This window comes from Ceratotherium simum, chromosome 34, assembly GCF_057802395.1.
Source record: "Ceratotherium simum simum isolate JZ-2026a chromosome 34, ASM5780239v1, whole genome shotgun sequence".
Taxonomy (NCBI): Eukaryota; Metazoa; Chordata; class Mammalia; order Perissodactyla; family Rhinocerotidae; genus Ceratotherium; species Ceratotherium simum.
The window spans coordinates 21283675-21297051 of record NC_141933.1 but is presented as its reverse complement, the minus strand read 5'-3'; the positions used below and the strand labels follow the sequence as shown (position 1 = coordinate 21297051).

The 13377-nt window shown below is 40.6% G+C and overlaps 1 protein-coding gene across 11 annotated transcripts in view; it reads right to left on the bottom strand.

Moving 5' to 3' along the window:
• AMBRA1 (autophagy and beclin 1 regulator 1) overlaps positions 1–13377 on the bottom strand; it is a 170832-nt gene that overhangs the window by 111995 nt on the left and 45460 nt on the right. For 7 of the 11 annotated variants that reach the window (XM_087423038.1, XM_014792520.2, XM_014792524.2 and 4 more), the window contains one exon: positions 48–134. The exons of the other annotated variants lie outside the window; for them this stretch is intronic. In XM_087423038.1, coding sequence (XP_087279164.1) covers positions 48–134 — 87 coding nt within the window. The remainder of the gene's footprint in view (positions 1–47; positions 135–13377) is intronic. 11 annotated transcript variants of the gene reach the window in all.

The following is a 13377-nucleotide window of genomic DNA, read 5'->3' as shown; positions in this document are numbered from 1 at the left end:
GGTGGTCCCTCCCCCCCACCTAGTGCCATTTCTCACTTTGACCTTACCTCGCTGGGTCTGGGTAAATTGGGTGCTCTCTGGATCCTGCTCCATCATAACGGGATAATGAAATGAGGGAAGATTCCAGCAGCCTCCTAGCAGAGATTAAAAAAATGGCAATAATCCCTGTCAATTACCAACTCAGAGGTCATTCATAAGGAAAAACTGGGGGAGAGATAAATAACATCCCCCTTTGCAGCCAGCTAACACCTGTAATCTGGGATCACACCCTTCCTACAAGCTAAGTACTTAGAGACATAAATAAAAGAAGTGCTACAGAGCTTCCACACTGGATATGGCCACTGTATCATGCTGAATACTGCTCTTCAGTGAGAAATGAACAAGTGCTTCAGAGACATGATCTTATTTCTATTTGCAGTACCTCCAGTAGACAAAGAAGAGGTTAGGATCAACACAGGAGGGGAAAATTAGGCATACCCAGAGATTATCACGTAGTACCAACATTTATCTGGGTGTGCAGTTCCTCCACATCATCCTAATCTACATCCCCTTATCTTCTAAACATTCTGCTCTGCCCTCACCCCTTTTTCGAGGAAGAGTACGCCTCGGGCTCTCTTAACAACTGACAAAAATCTTTACTTATCTAATTTAGCCCAATCACAAATTCAACTGATCATATGTGATACATACACATTTTATTTAGTATTTTTGGTGCCAAGCAAATACTAAGCAATTCATACATATTTCTTTATTTAAACCTCACCACAACCTGGAAAGGTAGGCATTACTATACATACACACGAGAACACTGGGCCCAGAAGTTAAGTATATCACCCTTGTGGCACACAGCTATTAAGTGACAGGGCCACAACTCTGGTGAAGGACTGTCAATTCCAAAATACTTCAGACCACTACGCTATACTACAGGACCTTCCAGGGTCCAGGCAGGTGACAACTGCATATGTGTCCACTGTGGTCTAAACAAGAATGTGGGCTCAGTATTGCTGGCTCTTCCTATTTTTTAAGGGAAGCCAGAAATCTAGACTTTTGCATGAAATCTCCGTTAGTTAAATTTTAGCTAAAACTTTTTTTTTCCTTTTCATACATCAAAGGCCAGCTGAAACACATCTGGTAAACATGGCCCAGGCACCCCCCAGTTTGCCACATCTGCCACACTGCTTCCCAACTCAAATGTGCCTTGGCAGCCAATCAAGTTCCTGCCATAGAGCACATTTCAAAGGAAATGGTCTCAGAAAGAAATGCATATTGTTCCTCTCTGGCAGCATCTTGCCTGGCTCTCCCGGGAACAGGTCTCCAGCTCCCTGCCAGACTCTTCCTTAAAGCAGATCTGCAGGATAAGGACAGCAGCTACCAATCTTCTCCAATTGAGTTAATTCAATTCACTGTTATTAAAACCAGCTGGCTTTAGCTATAGTCATGTGCAGTCACCTTAGCCCAGCAACTGGCCCACCACAGCATTTCCCCTAACAGCTTGGGGGAGAGAGACAGCAGAGGCTCTGTCAATCTGGCTCGCTACCTTTCTCACCCAGCGCAACCAATGGTTAAAAGACGTCTTCTATCTAGACAAGGCCTATAAACCTCCACACTTAAGATACTTTAAACAGTCCTGCCACTGAAGGGAAAGGATACAATGTAACCCATGAGGAAAAGAAAAAAGCAATAAAATACATCTTCTCTCTGGTTGAAAACCTGAATCTTCAATGACATCACTGTTTACAGCAGCAGAAATGCTGTGTTTCATCAATTCTAAGGCACACTTTTTTCCTCCACATTTTAACGTGTCTGAAACTGGGATGAATCTTACAACTGCGTGACAGTCTAATTCTCAGGATTTTTTTTCTTTCACTGGGGCAAATAAACTAATGACATGTCTTTGAGTCTTTGAAATACAGAATGTGAGAGGTAGGGATAGGAGAGGTACATAGACTGGAGAAAAAAGAAAAGTGAAATTTTGAGAAGAGTATCTATTCAAGACATTTATGCCATCTTATTCATTACGAATTCATTACTTATTCATTACGAATAAACTAGTTCTATAGGAGTTGGGTGGGAGTTGAAGAATGGAAGCAAGATCTGGGAGCAGCTGACTGCCCTGGAAAACCCAGAAGCTTGTTCCACCCCCAGGGGCTCTGGAGTTAGTCCTGAATATCACTGAGCCCCCTCATGTTATCCTCCAAATGGCTGCTTAGTAAGCAGAGGCCGTTCGGCTGGAAGCATCCTCCAGAGTGACCAAAATATATCCTTTTTAAGCACTTCTGCCTAGAAAATGATCCCGGCAACTTAGGAGGCCAACATGACCCCATAGTATGCCAAGGCAGTGACAGTATTCAGAGAGATGAGATGACTTCTTAGGGACGCTGTAAAGGACATTCTTAAACTAGAAAGATTTGGATTAGATAATTTCAATTTTAATGACTCCATTTTATAATCCTGCAAAGTCTACTTCCCACCCTAACTTCCTGTCTTAATTAGGAAGGCTTCTTTAAATCAGAGTAAAACCAAAATGTTAAGCTTTGTCTCTGGGGAGTCCCTGATAAGGTTCTTTTGGAAAATGCATCCCTTGTGCCTACTTACTACAGAATCTGTTGGCACCATTTGCTCCCCAGGCCATACAGTGAACTGGCAAGCCATATATATATATACAGCATTTTAACTGCTAATACACAAAATCAGGAGAGCTGATGACTATAAATGGTACCCCCACAAACACATCACTGAGAAACATTAAGTTCTCTACAGTTACAACACAAGTACTATCTGAAGGAATAAAAGAGATTTCTCCAATTGGTATCAAATGAAGAAAGAACTAGAGTTACTAGACAAGTAAACATCACCACCGTTTCTAGGAACCTCAAAGAAAGATCTTTCCTCTGGTTAGCTTCTTGCAAAGAGCCATCAACGGAGAAATGCCATAAGAAAATGGAATGGGATGGCAGCTGTGCACCTTCTGCTCTGGCCATGGCAAATTTGACTTGACTTAATGATCTTTCATGCAATTCGGTAATGTGAAATCAGGTAGGACTCAGAAAGGGCTCAGACAAGCATGTTCAAGCTTGAAGCTACCATATCATTCTGATCTATAATCTCAATTTAGAAATGTTTTAAAGAGTCACTGAGGTTCTGACAGAAAAAAAACAAAAATCTTTTCTTTGCAAGCTTGCCTGGTTCATTCTCTATACCAGTGGACAGCACTGGTACAGTTACCTCTGTTCATTTTGAAAATTACTTACTTCTGAAAAAGGATTTCTTCAAATAGCGAGTTGCCCTAATTCTCTAAAGCAGGTTTGGTAAACTGCAAGCCCTGGGCTAGCTGCCTGTTTTTGTAAATAAAGTTTTATCCAAACACAGCCACATTCACTCATTTACATATTGTCTGTGGCTGCTTTGGAGCTAGCAAAGCAGAGTTGAGTAATTCTGATAGGGACAGGTCTAAAATATTTACTACCTGGCCCTTTACAGAAAAAATTTTCCCACCCTTGCTCTAAAATATTTGTTTACATAAGATTTCTTGAAAGATAAGGTGGAGTCACTAGCGAATGGAACAGAAAAACCTGAAATCAAAGTACTACACACTATCAAAAACGAATATTAAGCCCTGCTAAAATCAGAAGTCAATAGGAACATAATTCAAGCTGTAAAATTTCTAACATTTTAAATGACTACAACTGTTTCTTCCCTCCTTGATTAATACTCTGAATATGTGCAAAGGGGATTCCTAGATCAGCTGTATCCTTTGATGACTAGAAAAACAATAAAAAATAGTGGAAGCAGCTCTGGAAAAGAACCAAGTTGTTGGGGCAGATGAGATGGGTCATCCAAAAGAAAAGAACCTTTGTTTCAAATTCAGTGGATATCAGGATTGAGAAGCAGAAAATTTGGGTACTAGTCTAGACAGAATAAACAAGCCAGAGACAACTCTTCCTTACCAAACAATTATATCCTGAAGACATTCTTTTAACTAGATGTCAAATCACAGAGAAAATCAATACCCTAAAGCCAACAAACATGTTTAGACCTTCTGCAGTCATTGGAAACAAGGAGCTCTGTGACCTATACTGATATGGAGAGCCTGCTCCTAGAAGCTAAGATGCCACCGGTGCCCGATACCTAAAGAGTACTTTCCCAGGGCCGGCCCCGTGGCTTAGTGGTTAAGTGCATGCGCTCCGCTACTGGCGGCCCGGGTTCAGATCCCGGGCGCGCACCGACACACTGCTTCTCCAGCCATGCTGAGGCTGCGTCCAACATACAGCAACTAGAGGGATGTGCAACTATGACATACAACTATCTACTGGGGCTTTGAGGAAAAAAAAGACGAGGAGGAGGATTGGCAATAGATGTTAGCTCAGAGCCAGTCTTCCTCAGCAAAAAGAGAAGGATTAGCATGGATGTTAGCTCCGGGCTGATCTTCCTCACCAAAAAATAAAAAAAGAGTACTTTCCCAGCCGGGCTTTGATGTCTGGGTGACATCTGCTATTTCAGTTCAGGGGAGCCAAACCCAAATTAATAGCTCCCTTCTGCCTAGGAAATAAAATAAAAATTCCTCAGCTTGGCATCCAAAGCTTTGCAGCCAAATTTCTCATTCCTTCTGGATATACTATATGCTCCAGCCCACTGGTTTTCAAACTTTTTGGTCTCAGAACTCCTTTAACACTCTTAAAAATTGAGGACCCCAAAGAACTTTTGTTTACATGGGTTTTATCTACCAATATTTAACTAAACTTGAAATTAAAACTGAGAAATTTTTAATACACAAGCACACATTCCATTAGCCATCAGAGGGATAACCTCATTACACATCATGTAGCCCCTAGAAAACTCCACTGTACATGCATGAAAGAATGAGAGCGAAAAAGACAAAGAACGTCTCAGCATTATTATAAAAATAGTTTTGACTTTGGAGAACCCAGGCCACACTTTGAGAACCACTGCTCTAGCTAAACTAAACATACCGTCACTATCTCACCTATGTATTTATCTTGGCTATGTCTTCTTTCTGCAAAGTTCTTCTTCCCCATCTCCGCCTGTAAAAATCCTTCAAAGTTCAAATACCTGACTCCTCCAGCCAGAATTTCACCCTCTCTTCCCCAATATCCCACAGCATTGTGAAACCTCTCCTAAAAGGCCTTCTCTCACGTCACCTTGTACTGCAGTTATTTGTAAGTATGCCTCGTCTCTGCTACTAAACTACGAGCTACATGAAAGCAGCTACTGGGTCCAAGCCATCTTTTTCTTCCCATTAAAACTCACATCCTAATTAACATGTAATAGGAGACGAACAACTAACTAAGTGAATACATTAGCAGGCCTAAGCAGATTTGGAAGAATAAGCAAGAAGACATATCTGATTGCCCCTCATTGACCCCGTGACTTTCAGACGAGGTTGCAAGATGTCCAAAACTCACACTAACAGTCCTGAAGGAACAAAGTCTTCAGAAACTGCTTATATCACCCTTCATCTCTCTGGTCACTTAAGCCGCTCAGGTTAAAGTGGTGACACAGCTGTCCTGATAAATGCAGTGCAGCCTGGTCCCTGGGAGGCTTATTAAATCATAAAGTCAGAGGCTGGCTACTTGCCTAGGAAACTACCACTGATGCTCCTGGATGGTGTATTGTCAAGAGGCCTCACAGGGGAAAGAGGGCTATGTTTTCAGGGGAAGAAGGGACAGGGGGCCAAAGAAACTTGGATGCACTACTGCCTACTTCCTTTCTGAATTTTGCTCTGCAAGCCCCACATCTCTGCCTTGGCGCATGCCTGGGCTGAGAGATGACAAGCCCTTATTCTTTGTAAAAAATAATTGTGTGTTCTGAAACGACACCTCTATTATGATTTCCAAATTGACATCTCTGCTTTAAAGCGGAGGCACTGAAGCCTCCCCATTTCACACACTGGCAATTATCGTTTAAGTTATCCAACGATAGGCACTCATCTGATCCCTGCAGGGCCCCCTAGTTCTAGGGATGCACTTGCAGCACATGATGCAGTTGCCAGCAGAGCCTGGCAGTCAATTCCTGCCCCTGCCGTGGGGTGGACCAAGGCAAGGTGGCATTGCTAAAAGGCACAGCCTCAGGAAAAAACCAGACATACTACAGGAAGAGCTCACAGTGCCTGTCCTGTGGATTGTCCTGTCCTTATTTTACTATCATCAAGCATAAACAATTCACGTGGCTCAAAACAATGCCTTTCACCAGAAAAGCTTTAAAACATCTTTACAAAACATTAACGTACTCTTCAATGCCTCTGCACAGTGAGCGATTAGATGGTAAAACATCAGAGCACAACATAATCACAAATACCAAAAGAGAAGAAGCTGGAAACAGAATTCATACATGGCGTGAAATTGTGTATCTAGCTACACAAAAGTCTTGCCTGAAAAGTCAGCCAGACCCCTTTGGGAACATCTGACCCTCTGCTGTTTGGGGGGTGGTTATTTTTTTTTATATATTATTTCTTTATTTATTTATTTTTTCCCCCCAAAGCCCCAGTAGATAGTTGTATGTCATAGTTGCACAGCCCTCCAGCTGCTGTATGGGGGACGCGGCCCCAGCATGGCCAGAGAAGCGGTGTGTCGGTGCACGCCCAGGATCCGAACCCGGAGTGGCATGCACTTAACCGCTAAGCCACGGGGCCGGCCCAAGGCGGGTGGTTATTTTTAACACAATTGTAAAATGATTGGTTGGAACTATGCTTAGCTCTTGTATATCCTCAACACACTACACTATAGCTATGAAACTTCAATTTATAATAAAAACTCACTTTTGTCAGTATCTGAATTCAAAGGCCCAAGGTGATATACATGGACATGTTTACTCTGTCTCCAGATCCATTTTCTCTGGGTGACTTGGGAGGTCTGCTCCCAGACCACAGACTTTTTTTTTTAAACTAGCAATTTACATCAGAGGCTTTTCACAAACGATGAGTAAGAGCATGTCAACGACAACAGCCAGTTCTGATATTCACATGTACACATACCCCACAAGCAGCAGCTGTCATATACAGGTTTAGACTTTAACTAAGAGGCAGTGCATCCTGACTGGTTTCCCCCAAAATCAAGAAGAGATTTACAGAATTTAAAAATCCTGAATTCTCAGCTAATTTTATTCAGAATAATAGACAATTCCAAAAAAAGTCTATCTCTAGACCCACTAATTCTACAAAGAATATATTGGTAGAATCATTTACTGCTTCAGTAACAGCAAACCTGTACATTTCTTCTTAGATGATTTTTCACATTCATATTCCTGACCTGAAATTTTAAAACCTCTTGACCAAGGCCATTCATTCTTAAGTGACAGGCCACTGATCCTGGTATACTGCAAACACTATAACATGAAGTAAAACCTTAAGGCCAACATCAGGAGGGCAATGAGAGTTAGTAAATGAAGCCTCACAAGAGAAGGAAGAAAAAGGAATGCACAGTGGGCTGAGACATTTGTTAACTAGAGGCAAAGAGGCAGCCTTCCTGGCTCATGTCTGTTCAAGTAACAAGGTTTCTGGAGGCTACAGAAATAGACAAGAGGGCAGAGACTCCAGCTGGGCTCCCAAACAATCCACTGTTAGCTTTGAGCTAACACAAAGCTCAGAGTGCGATCACTCTTCTTATATCCTGGGTTCACTCTGAACTGCTTCTCTTAGTGACATCTGATTTACACTGACTTGCCTCCGGGGGTACACTACTTGCCCTTCCATCCTGATCCTGACTTCAGCAACCTTCTTGACTCCTTTTGGACTCAGCATTTGACTCCAATGGAATAATTTCTCCACCATTTCCCTCTGTCTAGACAACATGAAATTGTCATAAATGACACCTAAAGAATAATTAGTAGAGAAACTGCAATTTCCACTCTCCTCCCCCGTTCCCCAAAAGAATTGCACATTAACGTCCTCCGGCATGTCAATCAATACTACCCTGAAGATTAACTCTGTGGAACCTGGAAGCCATTTAATTTCCAGCTTGCTAAATATTATGCATTTCCCCCTCTCCTATAATTAGAAGATGTAAATTGCCTTCTTTTCACTAGCACTAATGGTTATAATCTCAGAGATCGGAATGCCTGCTGAATCGATACCTGTGTAAAAAGTCCTTACAAACACCACTTTATCCAGCTGCATTTTATTTAGGGGAATCACAGACAAAAGCAAGAAGACAAGGCAAAAGAGGAGAGAGGCAATGAGAGAAAGACATGACTCAAGACCACCAGAACCAGGCAGTACTACTGTAACTGCTAAAAGAATAAGACGGTTTGAAGCCACTGCCAGTTCCTTGTGAGACACAATATTCAAAAAACAGCAAGGTCAAAGGACAGCAAATATGAAATAGCTTCCCAGTGGTTTTCAATGGGAGGTGTTCCCCCACGGGACATACGGCAACGTCTGGAGACATTTTTAATTGCTGCAGCTAGGCGGGGGAGTGCACTGGCATCCAGCAGGTAAAGGCCAGGGATGCTGCTAAACATCCCATAACACACAGGACAGCCTCTCACAATAAAGAATTTATCCAGCCCCAAATGTCAATATGCTGCTGATGAGAAACCTTCTGATATATCTTAATGGTCTGAGACTAACCAAAAGAAACTCGGAATAACCAACAGATGAGGCAAGTCAGTGCTTTAGCTTTAGAACTAGATTGCAGTTTAAATTCATCATCTCATGTCACTTACTAGCTGTGTGACCTTGGGCAGTTCACTATCATCAGCATCCAAATTTAAGGGAAAATCTCTATTTCACAAGGCTATTACGATTAAGTAAGAACATAAGTATAGCAGCCAGCACACAGTCCAATAAACAGCAATAACTTGTTTCTTCCTTGGATTACAACTCCCAAAGTGTCTGCAGGCAACATGATGCACTTTGGCCACCAAAGTCACTATACTTAAAAAGGTGGTTTCTTAGAAAGAAAGACATGTGTTGAAGAAGGATGGGTACTGTAATGGCACAAACATGGGATCTGAGCCCTAAGATTCACAAGAGCCTCACCCAAATAAACCAACAAAGGCAGTCGGTCATCCATCCACCAATCTGTCTGTTGGTGCATTCAATCATTGATTCAAACCACAAATATTTATTCAATGTCTACTATTGGGTATATGTTAGTATATAAAATAGATATGGTCCCTGTAGTAGCTGGTCTTTGAAGATGGACCCCAAAGAACCGTACTTCTTGGTATTCTTGCCCTTGTGTGATCTCTTCCCATATTGAACTTAGACCAGTCTGTTACTTGCTTTAACCAAGCAAATGTGGCAAGCTGTGACAGTTCTGGGCCAAGCCTTTAAGAGGACTGACAGCTTCCATTCCCTCCCTCTTGGAACTGGCACTTCAGGAAGCCCTAAGCTGCTATGTAAGAAGTCTGGCTACTCTGGTGGAGACGGCACATGGAGAGAGGAGTCCCTGAGACTACATGGAGAGGGAGAGAGGCCGAGCTGTCTCAGTTGAGCCTCCAGATGACTCTAAAGAGACCCCAAGCAACACCAGTAGCAGAACTTCCCAACTGAGCTCAGTCTACCGGAAGAACCAAGAAAGGTAATAAAATTGTTATTTTAAGTCATTAAGTTTTGTGTGTGGTTTGTTATGCATCAGTAGATGAGCGAAATAGTGCCTGATCTTGTAGAACTTTCAAGCTAGTCACAACAGCTGCATTAGAACTAAGTCCATGAAGTTAGCTTACAAGCCTAAAGTAATCACATCTGTATTTAAAGGAACCTTGGCTACCAAAAAAAAAAAGAAAAAGAAAAAAACACTAAACAAGACATTTGGAAACAGACCTTAAACAATAAAATTCAGTGCAAACTTGCTCACTGTGCCCAAAGCATGAGGTCTTGGTATTGGTCAGAAGGATCCACGTCAATTTAGAAAGACTTGCTTCTCTTTCCTACCATCCCAATCAGGCTCTCTGTCTTTCTGAAACACGCTTCTACCCTGGACGGCTCCCTCTCAATGTACAAGGTGGCCCTAGAATTTGGGAAATTAAGGCTATTTGTGCTCACTTCCTTACCAAGCGGCAGGACCAGTTTCTTTTGCACAAATCACTATAAAAGAGTGCAGGAAAAATGAAGATAATATCCCATTCCCTTGCTATGGACCAAACTACTTTCTGAATTATTGAACTTTCTAAAACAGAACCTCACTGTGTCTGCCGCAAGTAACTAACAGGAATAACCAGCACCAGCCCCATCACGACAGCCATTCCTACCCTCCCTTTACAAGGCACCTCACTTTTTTACGTGCTTGGTTTACTCCAATTTTACATGGTGAGATTTCACAGATACCCCATGAAGCCTGAAGTCCAAAAAATGATACTAACAGACAGAAAAGCAAATGACCTGCAGGGAACGTGTCATTCAAAAGGAGATTTTCGGGGGGGCGGGGGGGCAAAGTAATAATGTAGAAAGGAAGAAAAGCTCAGGCATTTTTTGAGTGCCTAAATTTGTAAAAGCAACTGATGTTTAATTCTTTTAACCCACATACAATTTTACAATTGAGGAAACTGAGGTTCAGGGAGGCTACTTCACTTGCCCAGGGTCACACAATAGAGCCAGAATTTGAATCCAGTGTTGTTCAACTCCAAATCTTTCCATTAGAATAAGTTACAAGAAGAAAGAGAAGCTAAGGAGACTCTGAGAGTTAAAGCAGCATTGCATCACATGAAACAGGGGCAAAAGGAAAAATAAAAAGTGAGGGATATGCAAAGGGATTCAGTACACTACAGAGATTCTGGGGGAGGGGGAGGTGGTAGTGGTGGTGTTAAAGAGTTCCCAGATGGTCTAAAACAGTGTTCTCTAACTTAGTGTGTATCAAAATCACCTGGAGAGCTTGTTAAAAATGCAGATTGCATGCCCCCCTACCCCAAATTTCTGATTCAGTAGGTCTGGAGTGAGCCCAGAAACTTGTATTTTTTTTTTTTTTTTTTTTTTTTTTTTTTTTTGTTAATACTTTTAATTATGTGATTATAATTATACAATTTCCACATTGTCTTGATTTTTTTTAATTAAAATGTATATTTCTAATCATATTTTATAAAGCTGAGAGAACTGGTTGAATGATTGTTTATTTTTCTGAAGGTATTTTTAAGATAAAGCTTCCTAATGGCCTGTAAACTTTGCATATCTATGTAGTTTGATACGTATTGTTGCATTTGAAAATCTTGTGTATTGTAACTGGTTTTATACAAAATATTGAAACTTGTATTTCTAACAGGAGAAGTTGATGTTCCTGGTCTGGTGACCACACTTTGACAACCACCAGCCAAAGACCTCACAACAAACACATTCTGATATATCTACCTCTTTCTTTCTGACCCTATCACATCCAAAATAGTACCATCTAACAGCTGCCAAATTTAGTGGCTCTATGAGGGACTAAAAATTCAGCAACTCTACTAGGAATAAATATTACAGCAATGGTCCTTTGCCTTCAAGGAGCTAACAGAAAACAACCAGCTCAGCTTCTGCCTCAATTCTTTCTGAAAACTCATAAGAGACAAGTATAAAAAGTAATCAGAAAAGCACGCAGAGAAGAAAGAGTACTGAACTGGGAAGACACTAAACTGGAGAAGTTGAAAGAAAAAAAGAGTTAGTTGCCTCTTGTTTTAATTTTAAAAGGGTTACATGTGCCAGAAAGGAAATTAAGAAAACAATCCTATTTACAATAGCATCAAAAAGAATGAAATACTTAGGAATAAACTTAACCAAAGAGGTAAAAGACTTGTATACTGAAAACTATCAACTACTGCTGAAAGAAATTAAAGAAGATACAAATAAATGGAAAGACATCCCATGTTCATGGACTGAAAGACTTAATATTGTTTAAAAAACTTAATATTGTTAAACCCAAAGCAATCTACAGATTCAGTGCAATCCCTATCAAAATCCCAATGACATTTTTTGCAGAAAGAGAAAAAAATCCTAAAATTCATATGGAATCTCAAAGGACCTTGAATAACTAAAACAATCTTGAGGAAGAAGAAAAAAGCTGGAGGCCTGACATTTTCTGATTTCAAAACATACTACAATGCTACAGGAATCAAAACAGTATGGTACTAGCATACAGACAGACCTATAGACCAATGGAACAGAACAGAGAGCCCAGATATAAACCCTTGTGTATGTGGTCAAATGACCTTTGACAGGGTGTAAGACTACACCATAGGGAAAAGATAGTCTCTCCAACCAACAGCACTGAGAAAACTGGCTATCCACAAGCAAGAGAATGAAGATGGGCCCTTATCTTACACCACATATAAAAATTAACTTAAAATGGATTAAAGACCTAAACATAAGACCTGAAACTATAAAACTCCTAGAAGAAAACAGAGGGGAAAAGGTTTATGATATTGGAATGGGCAATGATTTCTTAGGTATGACACCAAAAGCACAGGCAACAAAAGCAAAAATAGATAAATGGGACTGCATCAAACTTAAAAAACTTATGTACAGCAAAGGAAACAATCAACAGAGTAAAAAAGCAATCTACAGAACGGGAAAAAGTATTTGAAAACTATTTATCAGATAAGGAGTTAATATTCAGAATATAGGAAGAACTCCTACAATTTAATACCAAAAAAACAAATGACCCAATTTAAAAATGGGCAAAGGACTTAAACAGACATTTATTCAAAGAAGATATACAAATGGCCAACAAACACATGAAAAGATGTTCAACGTCACTTATCATCAGGGACATGCTAATCTAACCACAATGAGATATCACCTCATGCCCTAGGATGGCCACCGTCAAAACACCAGAATATAACAATGTCGGTAAGGATGTGAAGAAATTGGAACCCTTGTGCACTGTTGGTGGGACTGTAAAATGGTGCAACTGCTATGAAAAACACTTTAAATGTTTCTCAAAAAATTTAAAATAGAACTACCATATGATGCAGCCATCTCAGTTCTGAGTATATATCCAAAAGAACTGAAAACAGGATCGCAAAGAGATATTTGCACACCCATGTTCACTGCAGAATTATACACAGTAGCCAAGATGTGGAAACAACCTAAATGTCCGCTGACAGATGAATGGATAAAGAAAATGTGGTATATACACAAAATGAAATATTATTGAGCCTTTAAAAAGAAGGAAATCCTGTCATACGCTACAGCATGGATGAAGCTTGAGGACACTATGCTAAATGAAATGAGCCAATCAGAAAAAGACAAATACTGCATGATTCCACTTATATGAGGTAACTAAAGTAATCAAACTCATAGAAAAAGAAAACAGAATGGTGGCTGCCAGGGGTGGGGGGGAGGGAGAAACGGAGAATTGAGTATAGCATTTAACTCAAGCAAGAAGAAAAAGTTCCTGAGATCTGTTGTATAACTATGTGCATACACTTAACAATATTGGACATTTAAAA